Source organism: Cucurbita pepo, chromosome 10 (assembly GCF_057944985.1).
Source record: "Cucurbita pepo subsp. pepo isolate OVF chromosome 10, ASM5794498v1, whole genome shotgun sequence".
Classification (NCBI taxonomy): domain Eukaryota; kingdom Viridiplantae; phylum Streptophyta; class Magnoliopsida; order Cucurbitales; family Cucurbitaceae; genus Cucurbita; species Cucurbita pepo.
The window spans coordinates 4,104,161-4,131,872 of record NC_141807.1 but is presented as its reverse complement, the minus strand read 5'-3'; the positions used below and the strand labels follow the sequence as shown (position 1 = coordinate 4,131,872).

Here is a 27,712-nt window from a genome sequence, read left to right as displayed (position 1 = left end):
TCATATAATTAAAGACAATTAAATACCCAATTCATTACTTAAAATACAAGAATTATCCTAAAATTAAAAAAACAATAGAAATAATCCGTTTAAAAAAATTATACGTAAAAAAAACTACTTTAATTATTCTTTTATGTCAAAATTAGAAAAAAAATGCAATTAATATATAAGGATTAAAATGGATTGGAACAGAAAGTATACAAAATATTTTAACTTAAAATCAATTTAAACATTAAATATAAATTTAGTGGCTTTTATGTTATAAAATTATTTTGATTAATTTGTGTCTGATTCCATATTGGTTATTGCATTCTAATTTTAGTAAATTTACTATTTAATAAATCTTTACATTATTTATTATTATTATTTAAAAAAGAAAAGAAAACTAATCCCTATCAATGTTTCCTTAAAAAATTGTGAAAATGATTACTTAACTATTGATTAAAAGAATTATTAACTTAGAAGTGTAAATATGATTTTTATAAATTTAAAATTTATTAAAAAATTTCATAATTAAAATAGAATAAAATTAAGGTAGAAAGAGAAATTTGAATATGGTAAATAGTTATAATAAAAATATAAATGTTAATAATTATTTAAAAGAAAAACTAATTATTTTCTTTAAAAATAATTTTCAACAATATAATATTTCCAATTTTATTTATGTTAATTAAATAACAGTCCCTCCAAAACATTTCACAAAATACACGTTATTATTATCTTTAATCATTTAAATTAAAAAATATTTATTTTTCTATAATGTAATAAAAAAAAAAATAAAAATAAAAATAAAAATAAAAACTGGAATTTACTCTGTATTAATACAAAACTTGATTTTTGAGGAAAAGGAGGATTAGTTAGCCATGGATCAGAATCACGACTCAAATTCGCCTTCAACCTGCAACGGTTTCTCTCTCCGGATTTTTTAAAGGTAAAACGAGAAGATCCCTACTCTCTTTCGCTGTGTTCATCTTCCTTTCCAGCCTTTTGTGATGGTGATTTCTCGTTTCCTTTTTGGCGTTATTAATGCAATCTTTTTTTTTTTTAGTTCTTAGTTTTGCTTTGAAACCCTAGTTTTCTGCAACATGTTACTGCTCGATCGATTGTGTTCTTTTTCTGATTGAGAGGCTTCCGTCTTGGATTGTTCCTTATATCGGATTTGTTCGCTATCGTGATTGGCATTGCGTTTAGGGAATATTTGAATGAAATTGTAATTCGGTCTCGTTTATTTTCATTTTGGTTATTATTCAACAAGATTCATTGCTTTGACGTTGCTTTACTGATGAGAAGTTGATGTTGATTTGGAAATGGAGGATAAATTTTTTTAGCTATCTGAATCGTAAAAATTGTCATTAATTATTATTATTATTATTATTATTTTGCAATGATAAATCGTCTGTTTATGAAATCATGCTGTGTAGTGAAGAGGTGCCGTGATTAATTGTCGTGTTCTTTAGTCCGTGAGCTTGTTTGAACAAAATTGTTCAAATATTTTTTTTTACTAATTTTTGGCGCAGGTATGGAGTGTTTTGACATCTGTAAAAGAACATGGTTCAATGCCTAGAGGGAATAAGGCATTTCTGCGCTGCTGTAGCGACCTGCTGTGATGCAGATACGTCTAGGCGACCCAGGGGCCTTCAAGATCCTGAGGCTCTTGCAAGGGAGACAGTATGTATGTTTCTAGAATTTTCAGTCTTGATGCCTGACACTATCATCTTTCTGATTTATTGGCGTGGATATTCGATTTGATTTCTTATCTTATTTTTCATATGTTAAGTAATTTGTACTTGTCTTTGTTTTTTTTATTGTTCTTCCCTTTTGTTCCATACTGGATTCATTTGTGTTGATAAGACCTTCACTCTTTTATTTGCTTGTAAATTTTGGCAGTCATAAGCTGTTTGTTTTCTCTATCGCAGTCAGTGTAAGTGAAATAGAGGCATTGTACGAACTGTTTAAGAAGATCAGTAGTGCAGTGATTGATGATGGGCTGATAAATAAGGTTTATTTCATTATTTTAATTAGTTCCCCATTAATGTTGTGTTTTAAATCGTGTTGCAAGAAGGTACTCTGTTCATGTTTGAGCTAGACTTTCTCTTGCTTTGTTCTGACTCTCTCTCTGTATTTTACTGCAGGAAGAATTTCAATTGGCACTGTTCAAAACAAACAAAAAAGAGAGCTTATTTGCAGATAGGGTAACCTTATCATTTACAATTGAACCTTTGGTTCTATTTCCATACCCACTATAATTTGACTGGCCTGGACGGCCCTTTATATTTTATTTGATTCTTTTACCTACCAATGAAGTTAAATGGTCCTAAGATTCTAATCAATCTCCAGTTCCTGCATATAAATAATTGAAATTAAGGTATCTAGTCATACATTTTTATGAATAAAGTTATGCAGTGTGACCACTATGTGTCATTTGATGGAAATATACTTGATTACTTTGTCAGTTTGCTAGGTTTCTCATTGCTTTACTTTTTATATTTAGCAATTCTTTTGGACTAGTTACCTTCCAAAATGCGTGTGTGCTTGTTGTCATCGTTGTGTTTTCAGAACAGTAGTTATATGCCTGCATATCTGTGGTTCAATCAGTTAGAACTATTAAAAAAGACTAGAGAACAATTCAAGTTTCCTGTTTTAATCACATTCTTTTCGAATTGTTTGTATGGGGGTTTGGTTTGTGCTTCCTGAGAACTGGTGTATACACTATTTTAGCACTTTATTATCTTGTCAAATTGCCTGGTACCAAATGTTGCACTCTTTGCTAGCTGATTGCAGGATTTTACCACTAACAACTTCTGTAATGCAACGTTATAGGTTTTTGACCTGTTTGACACAAAGCACAATGGGATACTTGATTTTGAAGAATTTGCACGGGCTCTTTCTGTCTTTCACCCGAATGCCCCCATTGATGATAAAATTGAGTGTAAGTTTTTAATGTCAATTTTTCACATGTACCTCTACCAAGGTAACTATTACACTATTATATTTTATTCATGGTTGTATCCCTCTGTTCTATTATGTACATTCCATTAGAAAGGGAAAGCAGCTAATGGTGTTTTATGGTTGTTGGAGTTAATTTCTTGGTGTTACCTTTTCTTATCATTCTGGTTTGATTATCTTGTGATCTCATGTTGATAATAATTTGCAGTTTCATTCCAATTATACGATCTTAAACAGCAAGGTTTTATTGAGAGACAGGAGGTAACTTCACCAATGCCTTCTTTATCCTTATTTGAACAATAACATTGCATGGATGCTGACCACTTTCAAACTGATTGTTATATCAGGCTACCCTTTTTAATGGATGATTGTTTGGGAACATTTTACATAGATGATGCCAATTGATCTGTAAAGACTGTCATTATGCATTTTATCGTCTACCCCCTTGGATCTATTAGAGAAGGATGCCCGATTCTTTTGATAAAATCCAGTTTTTAATTCTTCTTAGTACGTCAGCTAAATAAGTCAATTTTTTTTTTCTTCTTTGCTGCTATATGATCAGAAATGGTTGGAATTGAAGTTTGATTGTTGGGTTGTTGACTTTGTAGTTTCTAGTTTCTAGGCATAGACTTGTTTCATGACAGCCAACAGCCGATGCCATTACAGTGTTGGAAATCTTTAATTTTATTCTTCGAGTTAAAATTGAAATGTCAGATTGCATTGATGAAGATTATTCCACTTAAAGTTTATGGTTTTTCAATGAGGTTGGGTTAAATAATTTTTTTTTGAATCCCTCCATGTTCTATACTATCGTACTATTGCCACATGGTTACTATTCCCGAAATGGTTTGCTCAATAATTGTAGTCTTTTATACAATAAAATGTTGTGTAGGTAAAGCAGATGGTTGTGGCTACGCTTGCTGAATCTGGCATGAATTTGTCAGATGATGTTATAGAAAGTATCATCGATAAGGTTCTCTTCGTAATCTATTTACTTCTGACACATTTAGTGTTTTTGTAGTCAACTGTAAGGGAATAATAGTGGCTTTCTATTGCATTACCTTCAATATTATTTAACTATTGGGCCTTTTAACTTTCAATTGTCCAATCTGCTGAATGTCACACTTTTTCTATCGATGTTTTGTTTTTCACTACTTTGATTCTAGACCTGCTGAGTTATAGTTGATTGATATGTCAACACTTACTTTTTTGATACATAACATGTCACTATTGGTTACTGCTTCCTAATATCTAAGTGCCAATCTTGAGTGGGAGAAAATATGTGAGATTTTCAAAATACATAATAATTTAGACTCAAGAAACAATACGAAGCTGTACTCTAGCAGATGCCTTCTCGGTCCTGTCTTCTAAAGGGATTTTCTTTTATATTGACAAGAGAAAACATTGATAAAAGTGTAAAGCATTTCATTAGAATTTATACCTTTGGAGTTTTTGACTATTTTTGTTCTATCGATGCTTCCTTTGTTGCATGTGTCTATCAGGTGCAATTTTTTGTGCTGTCTATTAAAATTAAGCTATAGCTTAAGTGGCTGCAGATGTGTTTCTGTTTTTGAAATTATAACTGGATGTCTCCTAATTATGCAGACATTCGAAGAAGCTGACACAAAACACGATGGTAAGATTGACAAGGAAGAGTGGCGAAACCTTGTTATGAGGCATCCATCCCTTTTGAAGAATATGACACTCCAATATCTCAAGTGAGTGAGCTGTATTTTCTAACTTTCCCCATCAACCAAGAGGGTGTTTAGAGTGTTTATAGAAGGACTAAATGCGTTTTATTTTTCAAAATTTGTAGTGGAACGAAACGTACTTTTTGACGAAACACTTAGGATTTCTAAGCATTTAATCACTTTTCTTTTGAAGTGATTGCTGAAAGTGTTTTAAAACACTTTCTGCGTGAGATGAGATTGGCTGACTAGCTGTTTTGGTTCATCTTGTCCCCACTCTATTGCAAAATTGTTCTAATCTCTTTGTGTTGGCACTGGCAGGGATATCACGACCACGTTCCCCAGTTTCGTGTTTCACTCGCAAGTTGATGATACGTGAGACGTCTCTCATTGTGGAGTTTCCTTGGTACAGGTCAAATGTCTGTTTACTTGCAAGTTTTGTTTTAAATTTGAATGATGTGATTGCAGTTGTTTCCTTCTTTCTTTCTTTCTTTTTGTTGAACGAAAATGGGAAGTTTCCTGTCCTGCTCGCATCTCCTTTGTGAATCAGAGCCCAGTTGAGCAAAATTCTGAGTATAAATTGTAGTTAGGCTTGTGATGTTAATGTGTATTTTTGTATTTTTTACGTTTTGCTTTGTACATTTTTTTTTTTTTTTTTTGTTTCTTCTCTAAACTCATCAGTTCAATTTCTAAATGTGATGGCGGTACGAACATGAAAGTGATTATCGTTATGGCTTGTTTTTGGGCTGCATTTCATTCAACCAATAATCAGCAGTATTATCAATTATTATTTGAATTTATCGATATTCTATATCATGAATATTGAAGTTGTAATCAGTAATATCTTTATACGTAATGTAATTGTTGCTTAACACTAGAAGAATATGAGTGGCTATAGTAATTCTATTGTTTTGTTATTTATTATTAAATATAATTATAATAGTTTAAAATGTCGATTTCGTTTTTCGTATGGAAGATTATGTGTTAAATATGACTAGGTTTCAATGGAATTTTAATAAATTTTAAAAAGTTATTTAAAATTTTTGTATCACCAAAGGTTTGAATTTAGTCTCTTAATTTCTATATTTTAATAATACTAAGATATGCGTTTCAGGAAAAAAAAAAAAAAAAAAAAAAAAAAACGAATATAAATTTTGTTAAAGGGTGTCTTTGTCGTCTAGTACCAATTTGTTTAAACAATGTTGTTAATAAATTGAAATATATTAACATTTTTCCTAATATTGTTGGATTCAGTAATATATATATATATATATATATATATATATATATATATATTTGTATATTAATAATTTGAATTTTAATTAGCGCCCAATTGATTTTAGATATATTCTTTCAAAAAAAAAAAAAAAAAAAAAACTGTTTGTAAAATTGGGAAAACTAAAAAATCTTGTAAAAAATTCACTTCGATATTTTAAATATTACAATTTTAGTTTATCATAAAAATTAGAGGGAGCACAATAATATTGAATTCAAGTAAAAATTATATTCCTTAAGAAAAAGCGTATAATTTAGATAATTTTTTTTTTCGTTTTTTAATTGTAATTTTAATTGAATATACGGGTAATTCTAATTGGACACTCTCCTTTATTTAATCCACGAGAATTGAAAGTTGAAAGCAGGCTCGTCGGTTCTCTCAGTTTCCGATCATCCAACCAGGCTCGTCGGTTCTCCGTATTTCTCTGTTTGTTGTAGGAAAGATTATTTGAAATTTTTAATGTTTCAGTTTCGAATGCTTTAATGTTCGTTTTTCTGGAGTAGATTTTGCTTGGAGAGCTTAATCGAAGTGAAAGCGGGGATACAATTTCCAGTGATGTCGGAGAAAGGAGAAAAGGGTTATCCACTGCCAAAAAAACCTGGAAAGTCTTCGCTCAAGTCCTCTTTCAAGGATGGTTCGTATTGTTAATGTCTTTTGAGTCTGTGCAATAATTTACACCCCAATTACTCATGGCTTCGAGCTTAATGCATCTTGAATTCACTTCTCCAAATTTATTCTCAATCTTCTTGTTCTTTCTCTGTTTAACCAAGATTTTGTTCTGTGAATCACTTGGATTTTAAAGCTACCATCATAACTTTTTGTACAGAGCTGAAATTTTGTCCAGGTTTCCATGGATTATGCATGCAGTTTGCTAAATGGATCATAGGTCACAGGAATACATAGTGATATTTTCTAAGGCGCTGGGCATTTAAACGAACTAGATCAGGATTGGGATAATTAAGCATGATTGGAAATTCTTTTGTTTGCTGAATGTATATCAAATGCTTCCTGACTTGTTGCATAGCTTCTCTAAAAGGAAAGGATGATAGTCTGTTAAAGCCAAAGAAGGGAAGGAAAGTCCAGTTCGATGCTCAAGGTCAATAGTCATTTATACTTTTTGTGTTATACAAATCACTTGATGTGCCAGTGTTCTATATGTTCAACAAATTGCCTGTCAGAATTCATGTGCTTATTATATAAAACTACTTAATTCGGAAGTACTTGTACTACATACAGGATCAGTTGATGCGCAGATTAATTTTTCAATGAAATACAGTGGCAAGAATGGTACCAGTTTTAGATGTTCATTTTATTTTTTTCTTTCTACTGTCTTAACTTCATAAGCCTATTATTTGTTATTTTGATGTTAATGCAATTCATTGACTTTCTCTCCTTTCCAATCTTGGCTTGTAGGTGACTTGGGTAAAGGAGGAAAAGGCGGAAGTGGTGCGAAGGAACCCCAGCCACTAGAATTGAAGATTGAGCAAGGTGGGTACTGCCTTGACTTTGAATATGGTTTTATTTGGTAAGAATATAATTATACTTATATGGTCATCAATGTATTTGTTTTTACTATTATTCATATCATGGAAGATCAGTATTACCTTACCATTTATGAAAATCAGTATTGCCTTACCTTTTCTGTTTCGAGGCCGTATTTTTTGTTTGTTCCTGCTGGGATAAGTGATTGGTGTGAGTATGTCTCCTATTATGTTATTTGTTCCATGGTGTCTGTATGCTGTTCAAATTGTGCTGTTTTGGTTTAAATTGATGTGCAGAACTTCCCAAGAATGTTAAATGCCAATGCCTTATGGACTGTGAGGCTGCACAAATTTTACATGAAATCCAAGATCAGATGGTTCTTCTATCGGCAGATCCAACCATAAAAATCCCAACGTAAGTGAATGCTATTAACTATTTATTTGAAAGAAGAAATCCGCATGCTGACAAACTTGAATTGCTTTTATCTTAGATCATTTGATAGGGGGTTGCAGTATGCCAAAAGAGCCAACCACTACGTAAATACCGTGTCAGTTAGACCAGTTCTCGAGTATCCTTGATCTGATGAATGGGCCATCAAATTATATTGTTAAATTCTTTGCATCACTTTTTATGGATAGAAAAAAACTTACATACTGCAGTGGAAGTGTGCCTTTTACCAATCCAGCACTTCTGGTGTGCTGTATAGTTCTCTTTTCATTCTATCTAATCCATTCTGTTGAGTCCTTAACTGAATGTTCCAGAACCCTCAAGAAATATGGCGTAATGGACAGTGAGGTAGCTATCTTTACGTCCTTTCTTGCCTTTTCTAAAATTGATTCTTTCGAGTGATGAACTGACTCGATATTAATATTAATGCAGATGTGTGTGCTTGCTAATGTCTGCCCAGACACTACTGATGAAGTTTTTTCTCTTCTTCCATCCTTGAAGGTACGGTATAAGTTTTTAAAATTTCTATAATTTACATCCCCCTGTCATATAACATAGTTAAAACACCTACTGAGTTTCTGCCCACCTAAGCCTAGCTCGCCCCTATCTCTAAAGTTCGTAGACAAAGCTCGTTCTATACTTAATTTGACTGGTTTAGGCAATGTACTCTTGATCTAAAGGCTAGAGATTCTTCACTTGTTGAACTCAAAGAACACATATTTAGTTTCTACGCTTCAATTCTTTTATTGTTTTAGTGTATACAAAATACAAGTACTTTTAAGGACTTTTGAAATAACATTTATGTATGTTGTCAAAAACTGTAAAAGCTTGATAAGTATGCTTTATTAGTCAGACCTTTTAAAGATGCTTCTTACACACCAATGGTGGTCCGTGGTCCTTCCTAGATGGGTCAGATTGGTCATGCATCATAGCAATTTTGTTCCTATGATTATTACTTTTTAATTTATTTTGACAAAGCAGAGCAAAAGAAGCAAGCCGAGTGAAGCTCTCAACAGTGTCTTGAGCGAGCTAGCCAAGGTAAAATCATCCTGAAGTCATAAGATCGATTACTTGTCCGGTTGACTTCTCCCCTTCGGGGAGGCAAGCATTAGCCCATTGGAATATTTTGTTCTTAAAGATCTGTATTTGCCGTAGTGTAGAAATGTGGGTTACTTTGCTATGAATGCCTCTCTCATCTGAATCAACTCTGATGGACTGAAAATCAAACTAGAAAACCTCTATTAGTTTGAATGTAAAGTGGGGATGTTAAGGGAGTAATTTCTACCAGATGCTACTCATGTTGGGCTGTTCATTTATATTGCTAATATACTACGATACGGCAAGGCAATGTTTGGCAACAAAAGGAACTGGTTGAGGCCCCTAACTCTTTACCACAGAGGATATGCAAGTTTGGGTCTAATTTTGGTTCAAAATATCTATAGGAAGGGGGTGTCTGTCACATAAATTTTAGCCATTGTTATTATTTGAACCTTTGATTTCTTGGTTCTTTGGTTCTTGGTCGAGAGGACATCTTTAAATTAGTTGAATTGTACTCAAGTTGGTTGTGTAGAGTTTAGTCATGAAATACGGGCTATGAGAGACTATATTGAGCTTCATGTTATTCTATCAAAATATGTGGCTTAAAGTAATTTGATTGTTTAAAAAATGTTCGTGTTTTTTAAATTATGATATATTCCGTTTCAATACTGACACGAGTATATAAATTTGTACATACTTTACTAATCTTACAAGACAATTCAATTCTTTTTTCTTTAATGGATCTATGCTATTCAATGACTCCTACTAAGTGTATAAAGTGACGGGGTTCCAAACCTCACCCTTGAGAAAAAGATATTGAACCTCATTATTTTTTGTCTTTCTGTTACGTGACAGCATCACGGTTGTTACAGTCGGCGTTCTGCGTTCATGGTGATTTTTCAATTGGTGCTCTGCGTTCACGGTTTCTGTGATTTTTCTTATGTCATCTGACTTTCTCCCGTCAGAGTTGAACATATTACTTATTACATATTACTTATTTTCAAGAAATTCTCGCATAATTTCTTCTAATTTTTTATAATAAGATTATAGAATAATAATGTGATTGAGTGTTTGGAATGCCCGTTGACTCTCCAATCCAACTACAACATTCCAACAAAATATATTCATTCATTAAAAAAAGGAAAATAAAAAACATATCAATTTTCTCACTTAAGCTTTATAAAACTAGATTATAATTGAAGCATCACTATCAATTCCGTTGAATACTACTGGGTTTCCATTTATAAAATACCCCAATTCTCAACTGAATTACATATTGAATCATTCAACACAAAGATTATTTTGTATATACACTTGACTTTTATTTTTATACAGTCCAGAGAGGGAATTTGAATGATGGGTTCGTTGAAGCTTCCTGATTTCAGCTTCGAATGTGTTTAATTTATTTGACTTTGATCATTTCTTGAACAGGCTCGGTATCCTTCGTCATTACTTGCCATACTTCTCCCTTCAAATATGTTTTGGCATTCAATTCTGATTCCTAGACATTGTTCTTCCTGAATTACCATATTGTTCTTCACCTCAGTAACACCTTCTTTCCCTGGTTGCTTCTTCTTTGGAGAGATTGTTCATCAAAGCAAACATCAAAACAGAAAATGGGAGCAAAATCTTCTAAGAACATTCACTGCCATGTGCACATCTATGGTGATCATCGGAACCAGCCATTAAGGTGTTCTTGTGGTTATAGTCCTCCCCCAACCACCAGTCCCTGGCCTTCTTCCCCATCCCCAAGCACCAATTCCGCGCCTTCTTCCCGACCCCCGAATCCTATAATCAATGGTGACGACTTTGAATCCCTTGAACAGGTATCATTCATCTAATGTTTCGCTTTCAACATCTGTTAATTGGATTCATATGTCCTGAATTTGATGCTGAAGTTTATTGACTTCTGCACTTGCAGGTGAGTGAAGCTCTGGAAAAGGCAGGTTTGGAATCCTCCAACTTGATCGTTGGGATTGACTTCACAAAAAGCAATGAGTGGACTGGGAAGAAATCTTTCATGGGGAGGAATCTGCATGACCTTGATGGAGCTTGTCTCAATCCCTATGAACAAGCAATATCCATCATTGGGAAGACACTCGAAAAATTCGATGATGATAACATAATTCCCTGCTATGGCTTCGGAGATGGTGTGATTTTGTAATCAAATTGTAGAATTTCATGATTCTCTGGAGAACTATCTTAGAAGTTCCATTCATTTCTCTTTTTTCTTCTGCAGTTACTACTGGCGATCGAGACGTTTTTAGCTTCCATCCGGGAGATACGCCCTGCCATGGTTTTGAGGAAGTACTCCATTGCTACAGAGAAACAGTACCTCACGTGAAACTGGCTGGTAAATCTTCATCACTGGAATTTCCATTCCCTTCTTCCTGCTCAATTTGAATTCACTACATCTTCCGTTCCCTTGCATACTACTTGTTATATCAGGTCCGACATCATTTGCTCCGATCATCCGAAACGCCATCAGAATTGTCAACGACAGCAACGGCCAGTATCATATTCTTCTGATCATTGCTGATGGACAAGTAACTGGCTACATTATGATTGAAGTTGATTAGACTGTTTATGGTTCTTCTAAAGCTGACTTATTCGTATAACTCATGTTCTCTGTGATAGGTCACAAGAAGTGTAGACACTTGTCAAGGCCACCTCAGTCCTCAAGAACAGAGCACTATTGAAGCGATTGTTGAAGCAAGGTTGGTTGAAATACATGTAAATAAGCACATGTTTGCATTCCCATTGCCTTTTGTAGCTTCAACTTTCATCTTCTTTATGCAGCAAATATCCTTTATCGATAATCTTAGTCGGTGTGGGTGATGGACCATGGGACCAGATGTACCGGTGTGACGATCAAATCCCAGCTCGCGATTTTGACAATTTTCAGGTGAAAAGAGACGAAGATAGAACTTACAGTACCAAACTCATAAGACCATTCTTTTGGTTCTATTATATATATCCTTTTCATTCTGGTGTTCATTGTCTGGTGCAGTTCGTGAACTTCACCGATATCATGTCCAAGGGTACTCCCCCATCGAAAAAGAAGACCGAGTTTGCACTGCAATGTCTAATGGAGATACCACCACAATACAAGGCAACAATGAGACTCCAACTTCTGGGGTAAATTACCAGCTGAATGTTTCAACAATGCTGCTTATCATGGTAAATCTAGTGCATATTGTTAACTCAACTTTCTAAACTTGTTTTACTTTCAGCCAAAAAAGAAACACACAAGGGCATTTACCTTTCCCACTGCCACGGCCTCCTCCAATCACCTATATTTCCCGCAACCATTTTCCAAACTTTAGGCGCACAGAAAGTGACATATCATCTACATCTTTCTATGGTTCCTCCTCTCCATCTCATTCAGCACTTCTCAGATCATCTTCTGTGTCTTCGCCATCGTCGTCATTTAATCGGGTAAGGCTACACTTGAAAGAGCTCTGTAACATCACATGAACACATATTGGCTAGAAACCTATGATGTTCATTCATAGAACGACCAATTTCTTAATGACCACATTGTGATTTGCAGATCTGTTCAAAATGCTACATCAATGAGAAAGATCTTGCATTTGGATGTGGACATCAGGTAAATGGGAACAACTCCAAGCTGTTCTCTCTATCCTTTTTGTCCCCTTTTCAATGGTTTAGTATTAACAAGCATGTTTATTGCAGATATGCTCAGTTTGTGGTGAAGATCTCATCCTCTGCCCAATATGTCAAACCCACATAACCACAAGGATAAGATTGCGCTAACTAGCTGACAAGCCAGTTCCAGGAATTCTCTGAAAGGCATTTTCTGTAATTCTGAAGTAATCATAGCAGAAATTTGTGTGCTTAAGAACAATCAAGTGTTTGATTATTTTGATTTGTGTGTACAGAACAGAAGTGCACTTTGATTTCAAAAGATTAAAGGTATGGATACAGTTACAGATATCTCCAACAACTCCTTCCAGACAGAATCCTAAAATCTATTTCAACTAGAAATCCCTGATGAACTCTGATTTTCTGGATCGAATAGTGGAGTTTTTACAAAATCAGGCTGATTAGTGACAGATCTAACCCATGCCCATTTATGATCTCTCGTATTAACTTCATTCTTTGCTTCTGCCACATCTTTCAAAGGAATATACGAATAGTTTCCATTAATAGGGCCAGAGACAAATCCAGTATAACCAGCCATTACCCCATGAATTGCAGAATGAGCAAGCAATGTACAATAGGAGTTATCTGTAGCATTTGCAGGCACAGCACGAATCATGTAAGTAGGATCTATGTATTTAACAGTAAACAACTCACCGGGGTGCGTTCTCGCCCACCAATCTTTGAGTTCCGTCTTCAACCATCCGCCCACATCCAAGAACACCGGATTTCCAGATTCGTCCCGCTCTTCCTTTTGTGCCTCAGTTCTAGGTATTGTATCCTGTCCTGCTCCCTCTGCAACCACCAGAACCGCATGCCCATTCTCCTTCAGCCTCCGCTCAAGAAACGGAAACAAACCTCCGTCGCCTTCCAAATAAAACTCCATTTCAGGTATTAAGCAGCAATCGACGTCTCGACTGCTCAATGTTGCGTGAAGAGCGATATGGCCGGTGCTTCTGCCCATCAATTTCACGAGACCTATGCCGTTCACCGCGCTCTCAGCCTCCACATGAGCGGCGCTGACTGCCTGCTGCGCCATTTCGACGGCTGTTTGGAATCCGAATGATCGGTCGATGATTCCGATGTCATTGTCAACTGTTTTCGGGATCCCGGTGACGGCGACTTGCAGATTCCGACGGCATACTTCTTCGAATATCTTGACGGCGCCGCGCATTGTGCCATCTCCTCCGATTATATAAACCTAGTGAATTAATTTGCAATGAATCTCCCATTAAAACAATCCTAATTCCTAATCCAAATATGAAAATTCTTGACAACGAAAACTATTGTAGAAATTAGGAAACAGAAATATTAAAGAAATTATTTAAAGTAGCCATTAGAGATATCCATTTTATCTGCCAGCCCGACAAACCTGGATATATATATATATACATACATATATAGACATACATACGTACGTATATATAGAGACATACCTACATAGATATATATATATAGACAGACATACATACATATATAAAGACATACATACATATAGATAGACATACATACATCCGTACGTATATATAGAGACATACCTACATACATATATATAGAGACATACATACATATATAGACATACATACATATGTACGTATATATAGAGACATACCTATATATATATAGACAGACATACATACATATAGATATATATACACATACATATATATATATAGACAAACATATATATACACATACATATATACATACATATATATATATATATATATAGACAGACATACATATACACATACATAGATATAGATATATAAATAGACATACATAGATATAGATATATATACACACATATACATATACACACACATACATACATACATATATATATATATACACACACATACACGCATCTATATACACACATATATACATATATATATACACACACATATATATATATCTCTAGGCTTTTTTTAGGTTGAGACTGTAATAATAATATTTAAATTAAATATTATATTTTATATTTCTAGTAATATTTTTTAAAATCATGTTAGGCTGATGTTTGCTTAATAAATATATTTAATTTATTAGGATGTGTTTTTTTATAAAGATTATATTAAAACTTTAAAATAATAATAAAGAATAAAAATTAGACACATGTACATCTCCCGCCCCACGACATGTTATTAACTACCAAAAAAACATCCAAGTTTTAGTGTTGGACCGCCAAGTGTTCCCTTTTTTAAAATGCCTTCAAACTAACTCTAAAATAAATGCCTTGAAATTAACTCCCAAATAAAAATAAATTAAATTAAAAAACCTGATTGAAACCACGATCTTGAATGGCATCGACGATCCTCCGGAGATCAAACCCGCCACGGGAGGTTCGAAGGGCGGTGCCGCCTCTCTTGTGCCAATCATCGACCAGCTTCAGACTCAGCTCCACCGGCTCGCTCGAGTAGAACCCTCTGTAGCCAGCCACGATCCCATGTATCTGCCGCACTCCGTACAGCTCCCACAACCCCACCACCAGCTCTCTGATCACCGTGTTCATCCCGGGGCACAGCCCTCCACACGTCACGATCGCCGCTCGAACCGACTCCGGTTCGAAGTAAACCGACCGCCGTGGACCAGCTCGGTAGTACGCCACGTGTCCTGGAGAAGGCTTTCTGGAGAGGTCGAAGGCGATGCGGCGGAGGACCACGTCGGTGGAGGTGGCGTAGAAGCCGTCTATTGGGTGGAAGAATTGGTTGTTCTGAAGTGGGTTGGTTCTGCTTTGGAGGGTCGGGAAGTGGTCGGTCAGGTGGGGCAGGCTTGCAACGGCGATGGGGGGGTGCCGGTCAGCGATTTCGGCGGCGGCGGCGGCGGTGGCCATCTTAGGGGAAGGGGAAATTGAGAGGCGAGTTTGGGGGGACGAGTGAAATGAAGAATGAACTCGTTGATGAGGTGGCTTGTAGTATATATATATTTATATATATATATATTTATTTATTTAATTATAATTATAAAACTTGGCAGATGGTGGTGTAAAGGGCATTATCTACTTGCTTTGTTTCTATTGGTTGCCTTTTTTTTTTTTTTTTTGTAAATATTTGAAAAAAGTGGGTTCAAAATTAATTAATCAAAACTTTGGTACCTCATTTTTCAAAATTAATTATTCAAAAGTTGAATACATTGTTTTTTTTTTTAATATTTAAGGAACTTTAGAATTACCGTATGACTCATAATCTATGGGTTTTTTTTTTTTTTTATAATTTAATCCTACAAAATTATCTTAAAAGCACTTTATTAAAAAGAAAATATTCTTTTTAACTTTAATAACACATGAAATGTCAATAATATCCTTCCATTTTCAAAAATAAATAAATAAATAATTTCATTAATAACTTTAAATTCTTCTAATAATGTCAAAAACATTTTTTATTTTTTTTGAAGTTAAAAATTATTATCACATTTCAAAATTTTAAAAATAATCTGGGAAATATTTATGGATGATTTTTATCGATAATAACCTTAAAAAAAATTTAAAATTTTGTATAAAGATAAAAAGTGTTAATATTATTTTTAAACGGGGGAATTTAATTTAGATATAGTGCCGGTGTAGGAAGGGATCCCCACACACGCAGTAACGAGATGGTTAGTTTCGACGAGACCATTACAGTGAACACATCATTAAATTTACACCTATTGAAATGATGACAGATAACGAAAAAAACGAAACATTTTTCTTACCATGCATTGAACCCGCTTAGAAAAGTGAGGCACGCTCGAGTCTCCTCAAATAATTTTTCGAGAACGAGTAATCGTGGGCGGGCGGGGATGACCGATGAAATTTAGCCTGCATGACTCCCTTGATGCCAATTAGGAAGGATGCGAAAGAGGCTTGGCAAAGGCTCCATAGTTGGCATGCAGGGAGCCAGGCAGGACCAGAGTCCCAACCCGATGAGGATGGGTTAGGCCGATGTGCGTGGTTTTATAGGGAACGCCGTGGGATAAACCCAAGGGGGAGCTTCTTGTAAGCTTGTGTTTTCTGGACCGGCACAAAAACCAGTCTAAACGACAACGAGGCAAGCTCACAATGACAGGTCAGCTTCGCTGTGAAAAAATGTCTGATTCATTCCATCCAATAAATTATATTTTTACTTACTTTTTAACAATTTAATTTACAGCGTGGCTTTTGGTTTTTCTTTCTTGTTTTATGCATCTTTCGTCCATTTCAATGTCCTCATTATTATTGTGTTTAACAAAATTAATTTTCAATTTTCACTTCATTTTCAATAATATCTCTGTCATCGAACACACTGCTAGCCGATATTGTCTGTTTTTTTGCCTGTTACGTATCGCTTCTCACAGTGAAGACTGTTTCTATAACAGCTCAAGTCCATCGCTAACCGATTTTGTATGTTTTGACTTCGTTACGTATCGTTTCTCATAGTGAAGACCATTCCTGTAACAGTCAAAGCCCACTGATAGCCGCTATTGTCTGTTTTGACCTGTTACGTATCATTTTTCATAGTGAAAACTATTCATGTAACAACCAAAGTCTACCGTTAGTAGATATTGTCTGTTTTTGCCCGTTACGTATCCCTTCTCATAGTGAAGACTGTTTCTGTAACAACCCAAGTCCACCGCTAATCAATATTGTATGTTTTGACTCGTTACGTATCACTTCTCATAGTGAAGACCATTCTTGTAACAATTCAAGTTCACTGCTAGCACTTATTGTCTGCTTTAACCTGTTACGTATCATTTCTCATAGTGAAAATTATTCCTATAACAACCAAAGTCTACCGCTAGCAAATATTGTTTGTTTTTGTTCATTACGTATCACTTCTCATAGTGAAGATTGTTTTTGTAATAGCCCAAACCCACCGCTAACCGATATTGTATGTTTTGACTCGTTACGTATCGCTTCTCATAGTGAAGACCATTCCTGTAACAGTCTAAGCTCACTGCTTACAGCTATTGTCTACTTTGACCTGTTACGTATCATTTCTCATAGTGAAAACTATTCCTGTAACAACCAAAGTCTACCGCTAGCAAATATTGTCAATTTTAGCCCTTACTCGTGGCTTCTCACAATGAAGACTATTCTTGTAACAGTTCAAGCCCATCGATAGCAGCTATTGTCTGCTTTAGTCCATTACACATCGCTGTCAACCTCTGATTTTTAATATGCATTTACTAAGGAGAGGTTTCCACACCCTTACCCCCTAGGGCCTAGCGTCTTCACACCCTTATATATATGGAATGTTTCGTTCCCCTATTCAACCAATGTTGGATCTCACAATTCCCACACTCAAAGTTAAGCGGGCTTAACTTGAAGCAATTATGTTGGGTGACCTCTTAAAAAAGTACGTGAGTGAAGTTAAAACATGTCGAAAGAACTTATGTTGATCGGTGGGAATAGTCCTCACTCTTAAGTAACATGGTTATATCGAGACATATTAAATATTGAATCCTGGTTCCAAATCGGAGTACGAGGATATCCAAAGCTCTAGGTCGATTTGGTGATTATTTTCTTATTTTTGCCTTCCATTGTACACATAATACTCCTTATTTGGGTGAACCATTCAATTTTTTACAGCCTACGAGTGCTTACGACTCAGAGGCCAAAGGACACTGACCGACGCTGCCTTATTGCAGTTCGGATAATGGCTAGGAGGATTTGAAAGGCATGATGGCACTAAGATTTCCAAGGTTTAGCCAAGGCTTAGCTCAGGACCCCACTACTCGTCGTATTTGGTTTGGTATTGCTACCACGCATGACTTCGAAAGTCATGATATTCGACACCTGATGACTCTAACAGTCCTTTGATCGTTAAACCAAACATATTCTTAGGATCAAGCCCACCACTAACAAATATTGTCCACTCTAACCTATTATGTATCATCGTCAACCTCACAGTTTTAAAACATGTTTGCTAAGGGGAGATTTCCATATTCTTATAAGGAATGTTTCGTTCTCCTCTACAACCGATGTGAGATCTCAAACCTTATTTTACAGGTCGAAACAGACAATATCTACTAGCGGTGAACTTAGGCTGTTACAAATGGTATCAGAATCAGACATGGAGCGGTGTGCCAGTGTAGTAAGCTGGCCCCTGAACGAAACTTCCTTGTAAATGTGAAAACTTCTCCTTAACATACGCGTTTTAAAATTCGTGACGTAATTTGGTTTTGTAAGGCGGAAATCTTATAAATGGACTAAATAAAAACTAGGTTTATAGTTGATAAAGTTGGAAAAGGAAAACTGATATCCACCCTTGATTTCCATCAAACAGGAGAATTTTAATTTTATTGGATCCAAGTGGTTGGAAGGAGCCGCCGATGGCTCTGGGAGAGAACACGAACTTCATTACGCCCAATTCTACAACGCTCTACTCCCTTGTTGAAGCGGTTGATTTAGCAGAGATTTCCAGATACAATCCATCCCCTCCCCTGCCTGTCCTCCTCCGCCGTCGTCCAGCGTCGTCGGCGGCACTTGTGCCTCGTATTCCGCCTCCCAAGGATCCGGCAGATTACTCCAAACCAATTGCCCCGAGGACAACTCCGTCCCAATCGTAGTAGCATCGGCGGTGGATAGTCCATTGTAAAAGGAGGTGAAGAAAACATCGTCCAATTTCCAGTCCTCGGATTCGGAATAAATCAGGCTCTCCTTCAACCAGGGGAAATCGAAGACGCCGAACGACAGATCGAAATCAAAGAATGTTCTAGGAAGAGGTTCCTTGGCGTCGTCACTTCCGCCGTGGAGGCGCTGCTTCTTTCCATTACCGATCTCCGGCAGCGGAGATTGTTCGGCTGATGATTCTCTTGGTCGCTTGGTGCTTTGGCGGTCCATTGATCAAGTGGCTTGGAAGATGAACAATGAAACGAGGCGGGTAAGGTAAATTGGAAATAAATAAATAAATAAATAAATAAATAAATATATACATATATATATATTTTAATTTGTATGGAAAATGGAATTGGGTCACGCAGTTTGTGAGCATTGGCGTTGTTGTTCGTCCCGCAGTGCCATCATTCACCCAACATGTTACATGAGGTCCAGCTTCTAAGGTCTGTTCCACTTTTCACGTTCCGGCCTCTCTCTCTCTCTCTCTCTCTCTCTCTCTCTCTTTTTTTTTTTTTTTTTTTTTTTTTTTTTTGAGCTTATGACCTATTGACCTAATTAATTAAGTTATGTTTATATCGGTTTGATCTGATTCGATCTTTTTAACTATTATATTAAGCTTTGATTTGTTTATCGAACGTAAGAGCGTTCATATGATTTGATAATTCAATTAATCTGGACTAGATCGTAAAACTTGGATTGGGTTGGGTTGAATTTTTTGAAAACTGAAGAAATCTACGTTAGTGATGTATTATTACCGGTGAATATTTGATATTTGAATGACTTTTTTAAATAATTTTTAAAAAATAACCCAGCCAATCTAAAAATAGAAAGTTGGATTGGATGAGAATTTTATTTAGGTAGCCCACGCAACAGACTATCGCTGTTGCTCCAAAAGAATTATTGGATTTACAGTTCTAATAGAGTTATTCGATGTTATAGTTTAATTGGTTCAAATGTATGTGCTCAGGGAGAAGGAAAAGAATTAAAACAGGTCAGATCTATTATGTCCTAGAAATTTATTGATTTTAGGGATCAATTTATAGATAAATTTAATATTAACGGACATTTTATATACAAAAATGAAAGTTTTATTTGGAAAACTTGTTAATGTCGAACTCAAACAACTTCTCGAATTTTGATAGAAACTATAATGTTTTAAATAGTTGAGTTATGCTTAAATTGGTAATATAATATAATAATATTTTTTTCTCGAATTCAACAAGAATGTTAATTGATGCTTTATTACCAAGTCATCCAGGAGTTGCCGACATGATATTAAAACAGGTCAAAATAGCGTTAAAGTTGAACTATATTGAGACCGACACAGAAGGAATATGTGTTAATATCATAAGCTAGACCTAGTAACCCTTTTAACAACATTTGTAGCTTGTATAAATAGTTTTAATGTTAGGTTACTCTATTAACGTTGTATTTAACATCGTCTTAGAATAATGTGTTATCTGGTTATTATTTAAAAAGAATTATATTTAATTATTTGAGGTTTTATTATCCTTTTAAGACACCTCTTTTAAAATTCAAATATGATTTTTAAAATTGTTTCAAAATGGAAATAGCTAAATAAAGAATAATTATATAATTAAAATTTATGCAAGTTTTAGAAGTAATTTCAAATATTAGATATTACTTTAAAATTTTATATAATTAACTAAAGAGCGATCGAGATTTTCTTACGTTTTAGATGGGTGAAATTAGTTTCGTCATAAATCTTATCTATATTTAGATCAGGTTATTCACACTAACAAACATAGACGTTCACGAGAGTCGTCAATTTAATTAGAAGAATAGAGAATAAGAGGGAAAAAAGTGTTGTGTGCGGATGTACGGGGAAGCAAGCGATCACGCGTCTTGAGCGGTGTAATTACACGAGATAGAGCACGATTCCCGAACGGCCCACGTGATCACATATTTTTCTCGTTCTAAAGCAAGTGATAACTCTTGTGCCACCTTTCGTTTGTTAGTATAAGTTACCTATTTAGCTCGATTCATTCTGGAAATCAGAAGGTGAGAGTGATTTTTTAATCGTATATATATATTTTATTTTATTTTTTTTGTTACTTTTTAAATTTTAAAATATAAAGAAATGTAATATAATAATTTAATTTTGTTTATTTTCGTAAATGGGCTGGCAGCTGGCGATTTGGGCCTTTAGCGAGGAACATGTGAGATTCAGGAATATTTTAATATTGGAATATTTTAAAATAATAAAATAATAAAATAATTTACCCTATACTTTTTTATTCCGTTCAAACGAGGAAAAAAAAAACTATATAATAACTCATCTAATTAAATTAAAATATTGTCATAAAGCTTAACAAATAACAAAAATAAAATAATAAAATATTTTATTTATAAATATAAATACAAGAGTAATTTTTTTAACTTAAGAAAATGTTAGATTATAAGAATAATTCTTAATTTTTTTTAATTTATTTCATTTTAAAAGATATAATTTAATTTTATATTATTAAGTCGGTTAATTTAAAAAATTATTAAAATATAGTAAAATTTATAGATAAAAATTGAGATTTATGAAATTTTAGATATTTGTAAAATAATAATATAAATAAATAAATAAATAAATAAATAAGGAAAATTATATAATAAGGTTGGGCTGTCCGTAATTTTCTCGTTCTATCACGTGTTGGACATCGTCGATTCGTAGTTGTCTTTCTTCTTCCTCAAAAGTGCGGGAAGGACGACGCTGATTGCTGAATGCTGATCGAAATCAAACTCCTTCTTCTTCTTCTTCCTGTCCTCTTCAGCCATTTTTTCTTCTGAAGAAGAAGGCATCACTGCAAGGCACTGTGTTGTGGTGTGGTCTCAGGTAGAGCAGAGAGAATACAGTTCCTTCCACGCCAAAAGGGATTTTATCTTTCGATGAACGATTGCCGTATTGCTTCTTATATTCTTTCCTATTTTCGTTTCTTCTATCTAAGATTCTGACGGAGTCTTTGCGGACGACAACGTGTGGTGTTTATTTGGCGTACCGTTTGAGCCGATCGGCGGAGTGAGGATTTGGTTACTTTGCAAATTGCTAGGTTTTTTGTATTTTGAATGAAAAATGCGGATCAGAAGTCTGGTGGTGTTGATGCTCTTTTTGACGGTTATTGCTCCGATTTTGCTTTACTCTAATCGCCTCGCCACCATCGAGTTGTCATGTAAGTGTCCTTCTATCTCGCCGATTTCGTTATGGAATCCGGTTCGTTTACTTTTTCGTTTCGTTGCTATCTATAGATTTTGAAATAGAGTTTTCATTTCTGCAGCTAAAGGCGATTTTATTGAAGATTTTTCAACTTCGGTGAGTAAATCCGTGTAGACTCGCTCTGTATGCTTCATCTTGTTATTTGCCATTGCGATATTGAAAAAAAAAAAGAAAAAAAAAAGCGTGTGGTTCGATCGTTTGGCTGTTTTCTCCCACTTATTCTTCTAATTTCCCTGTGTCTTCGTAAACCGGGGTTTCAATAGCGATGTCAGGCATCTAAATCCTGCCGATGGGTTGCTACTTTGTCAATTTCCTACAGTTTTTTAAATCTATTTCTTATTCGCTTTTGTTCTGATTTTTGCATTTTTTGGATACCAATTTTTCTGACGATTCTTCTTTGATTCATCGTTTTGGGTAAAAGAAATCTTCATCAAGCGTCGAAGAGCCCGTCGCGATTGTTTATTCCGACAACAATTCACTTCCTGATTCCACTGCTTCGGTTTGGCAGAGGAACGACGGCACCCAAGGTTTGGCTAAGGATGTGCTATATAAATATTTCTGTTTATAACACTGCTTTCTGGTTTTGTATATTTCTTTTCCTTGTCATTTGTTAATTTTTTCTTCTGGTGCACAATCTGTAGGAGTAGTAGAGCGTAAATCTAATAGAGTATTGACCACGACTAATGAGGAAGATCATTCTCAAAACGAGAATCCAATCAAGCAGGTTACGGATCCATTTGGGATGGCAAATACCATTAGAGGGGATCCCGATAGTACCGGTGAACAGAACAGCAAAGTCGATCCTGTATGAATCTGGCTTTTTGCCATTTCTCCTATACTCTTTAGTTGTCCTGTTGTTATAGATTTATTTGCATGTGCAGGGTGATGCTTAGAAACCTTTGATAGTTTTTTCATGAGTTTCGCACGGATAGTTCTGATTAACTTATTATCCAGCAAGAGTTATTGTTTTTATCAAGAGCTTTCATTTCCATTCTCTCGAGAAGCCTATCGCTGTAGCTAGATAGCAAATTTGCAACGTAATTTTCTGGCTCCAATACTATGCCAAAGGAGTCATTTATGTAGTTTCTCTATTGCTTCTTTTAACCAAATGGCTCTATTTCTAAAGCCCTCCCGAAGTAGAGCCATAAAGGGAGCACATAAGAGTCAGCTCATCTTGCTGCCAGGAATAATTAATCAACTTTTTGATTTATTCAGAGTGTTTCTTTATTCTGGTATACAATGAATTTTCCAGAAGATTATGCAACCATTATATATTGTGCATGAACTTCCTTATTCCCAGAATCACTTATTTTAACTCTATTTTCTCTTCTCCTTGTGTCTGTGTTTCCTTGCCAACTGCCAGAATCCCAAACATGAGCAGCCAGCCACCCAAACTTCTGAGAAAGCTGATGGGGGAGAAATAGGAAGATCAAGATCTGAACCAGAGAATGTTCAAGCTGCTTTTCCTAATGCTCGGGTAAGACATCTCAAGGATCAGCTCATAAGGGCCAAAGTTTACCTCTCTCTTCCAGGCACTAGGAACAATCCCCACCTTACAAGAGAACTTCGACTGAGGATAAAGGAAGTTCAACGAACATTAGGTGATGCAAGCAAGGATTCTGAGCTACCTAAAAAGTAAATTTTCTTTCTGATGCCATCCGTGTCCATGTTAATGTTCCATCTGAGAATGAGTTATTGTTTCTTCTATATCTATTTAAATCTAATGGGATGGGACATTCTTGAGAGGGACTTTGCGTTCACTATTGGATGCTATTAATGTTGCAGTGCCAACGAGAGATTGAAGACAATGGAGCAAACACTGGCAAAAGGGAAACAAACTCAGGATGACTGTTCTATTGTGGTAAAGAAACTGCGAGCGATGCTTCACTCAACTGAAGAGCAGTTGCGAGTGCACAAGAAGCAAACCCTGTTTTTGACACAATTAACAGCAAAAACACTTCCTAAAGGCCTTCATTGCCTTCCCTTGCGCCTGACAACCGAATACTATTCTCTGAATTTGTCCCAACAGCATTTCCCAGGTCAAGAGAAACTAGAAGATCCGGACCTGTATCATTATGCGTTATTCTCAGATAATATATTGGCAGCAGCAGTAGTTGTTAACTCAACAATCACTCATGCAGAGGTATATATTTCTCGTGGAATTATGATGTCTTTTCATATTTTATACATTGATTTCTTTTTTCACCGTTGGTTGGGATTGGCAGAAAGAGTCTGATTTCTTGTCATTGTTAAAGTTGATACAACTATGGACCTTTCCCTTTGTTTGAAATCATGACTTATTTCACGTATTTGATAATTTCAGGAGCCTTCAAAACACGTTTTCCACATTATTACAGATAAACTCAATTATGCAGCAATGAGGATGTGGTTTCAGGCTAATCCACCTGGAAAAGCTACCATCCAGGTTCAGAATACGGAAGAATTTACATGGTTAAACACCAGTTATAGTCCAGTTCTTAAGCAGTTGAGTTCTTCGTCTATGATAGACTATTATTTCCGGGCTCATCAGGCTAGCTCTGATGCAAATATGAAGTTCCGGAATCCAAAGTACTTGTCCATCTTGAACCATCTACGATTTTACCTCCCACAATTATTCCCGAAGCTCAAAAAAGTTTTGTTCCTGGATGATGATATAGTAGTGCAGAAAGATCTCACAAAACTTTGGTTCGTTGATTTGAAAGGAAATGTTAATGGTGCTGTAGAGACTTGTGGAGAAAGCTTTCATCGGTTTGATAGATATCTCAATTTCTCAAACCCTCTCATCTCAAAAAATTTTGATCCTCATGCCTGTGGTTGGGCATATGGCATGAATGTCTTTGATTTGGATGAATGGAAGAGGCAGAATATTACAGAGGTGTACCACTCCTGGCAGACGCTGGTAAGTTCTTATGAATTGATATCTATTCCACTTGTCATATGACTTGGGAACATTCAAATCATTGGTAGTGAACAAACATTTTCAACATTAGAAATACGCCTGGAAGAAGGATTGAAATGGAAACGTGTTCGTTCTAGTTAAATCTTTGTGTGCCAATTAGTAGTAAACTGGAGTTGGTGGATATAATAAATTTGTGTGACATCAATAAATTTTTTTTCTTGAAGATGGATAGTGATGCATATCTATAGAGTGCTGGGTAGTATTGTCTTATTGTGACTTGTAGATCCTAGCTCTTCGGAAGTAGTATTCCTGCTCAAAACATTGTATTTTTTTTTCCCCAGAATAACGACATGCAATTGTGGAAGCTGGGGACATTACCACCGGGTCTCATCACATTTTGGAAGCGCACTTATAATCTTGACAAATCCTGGCATGTTCTAGGCCTCGGTTACAATCCTAATGTTGGGCAGAAGGATATTGAACGAGCGGCCGTTATACACTATAATGGGAACATGAAGCCTTGGCTCGAGATAGCCATACCCAAGTACCGAAATTATTGGGCAAAGCATGTTGATTTTGAGAATCTATATCTAAGAGAATGCAACATCAATCCATGAACGGTCCTTGTGGATTCAAAGATTCCTCGATGAGTCTAACATCCACAATAGTTAATTTTCCAGGTCTGGATCTCTGCTTATTTTTTTGGTTCTCTAATTTATTTTTCCCTTCTTGATTTGTTTATTGGTTATGTAAAGTAGAACTTAACTGATGCTATCTATTCTTAATTCCCCCCACTTTAGATGTATAATATCATATGTGGGTCTCTATATTCTGTTGGTTTACAAAATGTACTTGACCAACTCCTTTTCCTCAAATATTGCCAGTTGCAGTTTGAGATTTTGAAAAAGATGGTATCTCTCTCTCTCTCTCTCTCACACACACACACATTTATTTGTATTATCTGAAACTTCTATCTGTTATCATGAAAATATTATTACCGAAACAGGCCAAATGACTTCGTTTGGAGGGTACGAACGAAACGATAGCAAGACAAAAATAAAATTTCTTTCAGGTTCATTGAAGATCATTTCTTTCTTAGATTTGACATCTTCTAGTAGCTTGTCTGTTGAGTTCATCATTCTTTGCTTTATAATCAGCATTTAATCGTTGAATGCTTCATTTGATATGATTTTACTCAAGCAGAAAGGCCTCTGGTTGGGGGTTGGGTTGTAACTTGTGATTTGGAGTTCGCTGCATAATGAGAAGAGCGGTGAGGGAGTTGAGGGTTGGTGAATTTTGAGGGAAAAGCAAGGTGGGTTCGGGCTATGCCATTTATGTGTGCAGCTACCACTTTTATTCCTCCAATCACGCGTGCTTGTTTGATGTCTTTTGTCTTCTTTACTCCAATTTGGTTGATTGATAGAATGAATGGTGTTCTTCTTCGTGGGTCCTGTTGAAAATGGCGCCCATCTGTCATTCAAATTTCAAAATGTGTGGCCACAATTCTTGTTTAGGACTCGAATGGCTTTATTTCTGCTTGGCATCTGGATTTTGGGTTTAAACTATTGATTCATAGTCGTTTGCTTGCCACTAACTTCAGGGCCCAGTAGATGTCGGCCTGCATACGTAACCCTCTCTTTCCATGCCTCTTAGAAACTCATGGGTTGGATGGCTAAACTCATGGGCAATAGACTAAAACCAACCCAAAACTCTTGAGGTATTTTTGTCTTTCATGTCTTTGTGTAAATTTAACTAAATCTCTCCTAAAAAGTTCGAATTCTCACACCCGAAACGTTAGGTTGAATTTAAGCTAAATTCTCGCTAATGTTAATTCCATATAGATATTATTGATTTGACAACCAAGAGCGAAAGATATAATGATCAATATCAATTGAACATGTTGATTTGCAATACTTGAAGAATTTGACTAAAGAACCGATTTTGTTACAAAATCCGACCATATACTCAAATTGATTGAAAAAGACTAAATCATAGCGAATCTATTTAAAACTAATCAAATCGACAATGATTGAAAGAGCTGAAAGCTTTTCACTCACTTTTCAAATTGCATAAGAACAAACCTAGAAATCTATTAGCCAAATAGATTGATGAATCAACCGGGCTCACCAGATTTGGTTGATTCTTTGTAGATTTATTTGAATTAGAAGTTAGGCATGTGGAAAGTGCATTGAGTTTTGAACCTTTTTGGGTGGAACCGTGTGGATCAAATGATCTAATAAGCAACTTTAGCCTGCATATCATCAATGATTGTACCTGGTGATATCAGATCAGATCAAACCAATCATATCCCATTTTTGCTATATGCATTGCTTCAATTGGGGTTAGATACCCATTCACCATCTCTCTTCCTTCTTGCCTATTGATTTAGGATCATATCGAATAAAAAATTCTCATAAACTTTATTTTATACTTTTTGATATTTCAAAATTATTATTGAAGTAGGAATCATTTAGGA

The 27,712-nt window shown here is 35.4% G+C and overlaps 5 protein-coding genes and 1 long non-coding RNA gene across 20 annotated transcripts; 5 read left to right on the top strand and 1 right to left on the bottom strand.

The window, feature by feature from the left end:
* The first annotated feature begins 793 nt into the window (after nucleotides 1-793).
* Nucleotides 794-5,259, top strand: LOC111804384 (calcineurin B-like protein 3). Of its 3 annotated transcripts, none has more exons than XM_023689167.2 (9): nucleotides 794-931; nucleotides 1,518-1,672; nucleotides 1,917-1,999; nucleotides 2,133-2,192; nucleotides 2,821-2,929; nucleotides 3,155-3,207; nucleotides 3,839-3,919; nucleotides 4,552-4,664; nucleotides 4,956-5,259. In XM_023689167.2, the coding sequence occupies exons 2-9, from the start codon at nucleotides 1,549-1,551 to the stop codon at nucleotides 5,011-5,013; spliced, it is 681 nt and encodes a 226-aa protein (XP_023544935.1). In that variant the 5' UTR covers nucleotides 794-931; nucleotides 1,518-1,548; the 3' UTR covers nucleotides 5,014-5,259. The 3 variants fall into 3 exon arrangements, with proteins under 3 accessions (XP_023544935.1, XP_023544936.1, XP_023544937.1); XM_023689168.2 differs by having other exon boundaries at nucleotides 843-995; XM_023689169.2 differs by lacking the exon at nucleotides 794-931 and adding an exon at nucleotides 1,063-1,210.
* Nucleotides 5,260-6,218: 959 nt separating this feature from the next.
* On the top strand, nucleotides 6,219-10,245 carry LOC111804520 (DNA-directed RNA polymerases IV and V subunit 4-like). 12 transcript variants are annotated; one of them, XM_087127526.1, is made up of 11 exons: nucleotides 6,219-6,315; nucleotides 6,414-6,544; nucleotides 6,947-7,006; nucleotides 7,147-7,197; nucleotides 7,324-7,398; nucleotides 7,689-7,806; nucleotides 7,883-7,960; nucleotides 8,154-8,187; nucleotides 8,272-8,340; nucleotides 8,821-8,877; nucleotides 9,000-9,202. In XM_087127526.1, the coding sequence occupies exons 2-11, from the start codon at nucleotides 6,466-6,468 to the stop codon at nucleotides 9,048-9,050; spliced, it is 672 nt and encodes a 223-aa protein (XP_086983652.1). In that variant the 5' UTR covers nucleotides 6,219-6,315; nucleotides 6,414-6,465; the 3' UTR covers nucleotides 9,051-9,202. The 12 variants fall into 12 exon arrangements, with proteins under 12 accessions (XP_086983652.1, XP_086983648.1, XP_086983658.1 ...); XM_087127522.1 differs by having other exon boundaries at nucleotides 6,220-6,315; nucleotides 6,935-7,006; XM_087127524.1 differs by having other exon boundaries at nucleotides 6,256-6,311; nucleotides 6,935-7,006.
* Nucleotides 10,246-10,493: 248 nt separating this feature from the next.
* LOC111804267 (E3 ubiquitin-protein ligase RGLG5-like) lies at nucleotides 10,494-12,818 on the top strand. Its single transcript, XM_023689007.2, has 10 exons — nucleotides 10,494-10,703; nucleotides 10,799-11,027; nucleotides 11,117-11,230; nucleotides 11,326-11,423; nucleotides 11,515-11,594; nucleotides 11,677-11,782; nucleotides 11,888-12,015; nucleotides 12,111-12,315; nucleotides 12,431-12,487; nucleotides 12,574-12,818. Exons 1-10 carry the CDS (start codon nucleotides 10,494-10,496, stop codon nucleotides 12,652-12,654), a joined length of 1,308 nt encoding a protein of 435 aa, XP_023544775.2. The 3' UTR covers nucleotides 12,655-12,818.
* Nucleotides 12,775-15,452, bottom strand: PFK2 (phosphofructokinase 2). Its single transcript, XM_023689004.2, has 2 exons — nucleotides 14,819-15,452; nucleotides 12,775-13,741 (listed from the first exon to the last, which is right to left on the bottom strand). Exons 1-2 carry the CDS (start codon nucleotides 15,371-15,373, stop codon nucleotides 12,875-12,877), a joined length of 1,422 nt encoding a protein of 473 aa, XP_023544772.2. The 5' UTR covers nucleotides 15,374-15,452; the 3' UTR covers nucleotides 12,775-12,874.
* Nucleotides 15,453-18,081: 2,629 nt separating this feature from the next.
* Nucleotides 18,082-19,698, top strand: LOC147790477 (uncharacterized). The gene is made up of 2 exons (XR_015422767.1): nucleotides 18,082-19,384; nucleotides 19,480-19,698. It is a non-coding gene; the product is annotated as an uncharacterized LOC147790477 (long non-coding RNA).
* Nucleotides 19,699-21,767: 2,069 nt separating this feature from the next.
* On the top strand, nucleotides 21,768-26,143 carry LOC111803997 (putative galacturonosyltransferase 4). 2 transcript variants are annotated; one of them, XM_023688634.2, is made up of 9 exons: nucleotides 21,768-21,959; nucleotides 22,072-22,293; nucleotides 22,399-22,433; nucleotides 22,759-22,864; nucleotides 22,979-23,142; nucleotides 23,701-23,972; nucleotides 24,123-24,480; nucleotides 24,661-25,236; nucleotides 25,578-26,143. In XM_023688634.2, exons 2-9 carry the CDS (start codon nucleotides 22,197-22,199, stop codon nucleotides 25,851-25,853), a joined length of 1,884 nt encoding a protein of 627 aa, XP_023544402.2. In that variant the 5' UTR covers nucleotides 21,768-21,959; nucleotides 22,072-22,196; the 3' UTR covers nucleotides 25,854-26,143. The 2 variants fall into 2 exon arrangements, with proteins under 2 accessions (XP_023544402.2, XP_023544401.2); XM_023688633.2 differs by having other exon boundaries at nucleotides 21,768-22,293.
* The last annotated feature ends 1,569 nt before the right edge of the window (nucleotides 26,144-27,712 follow it).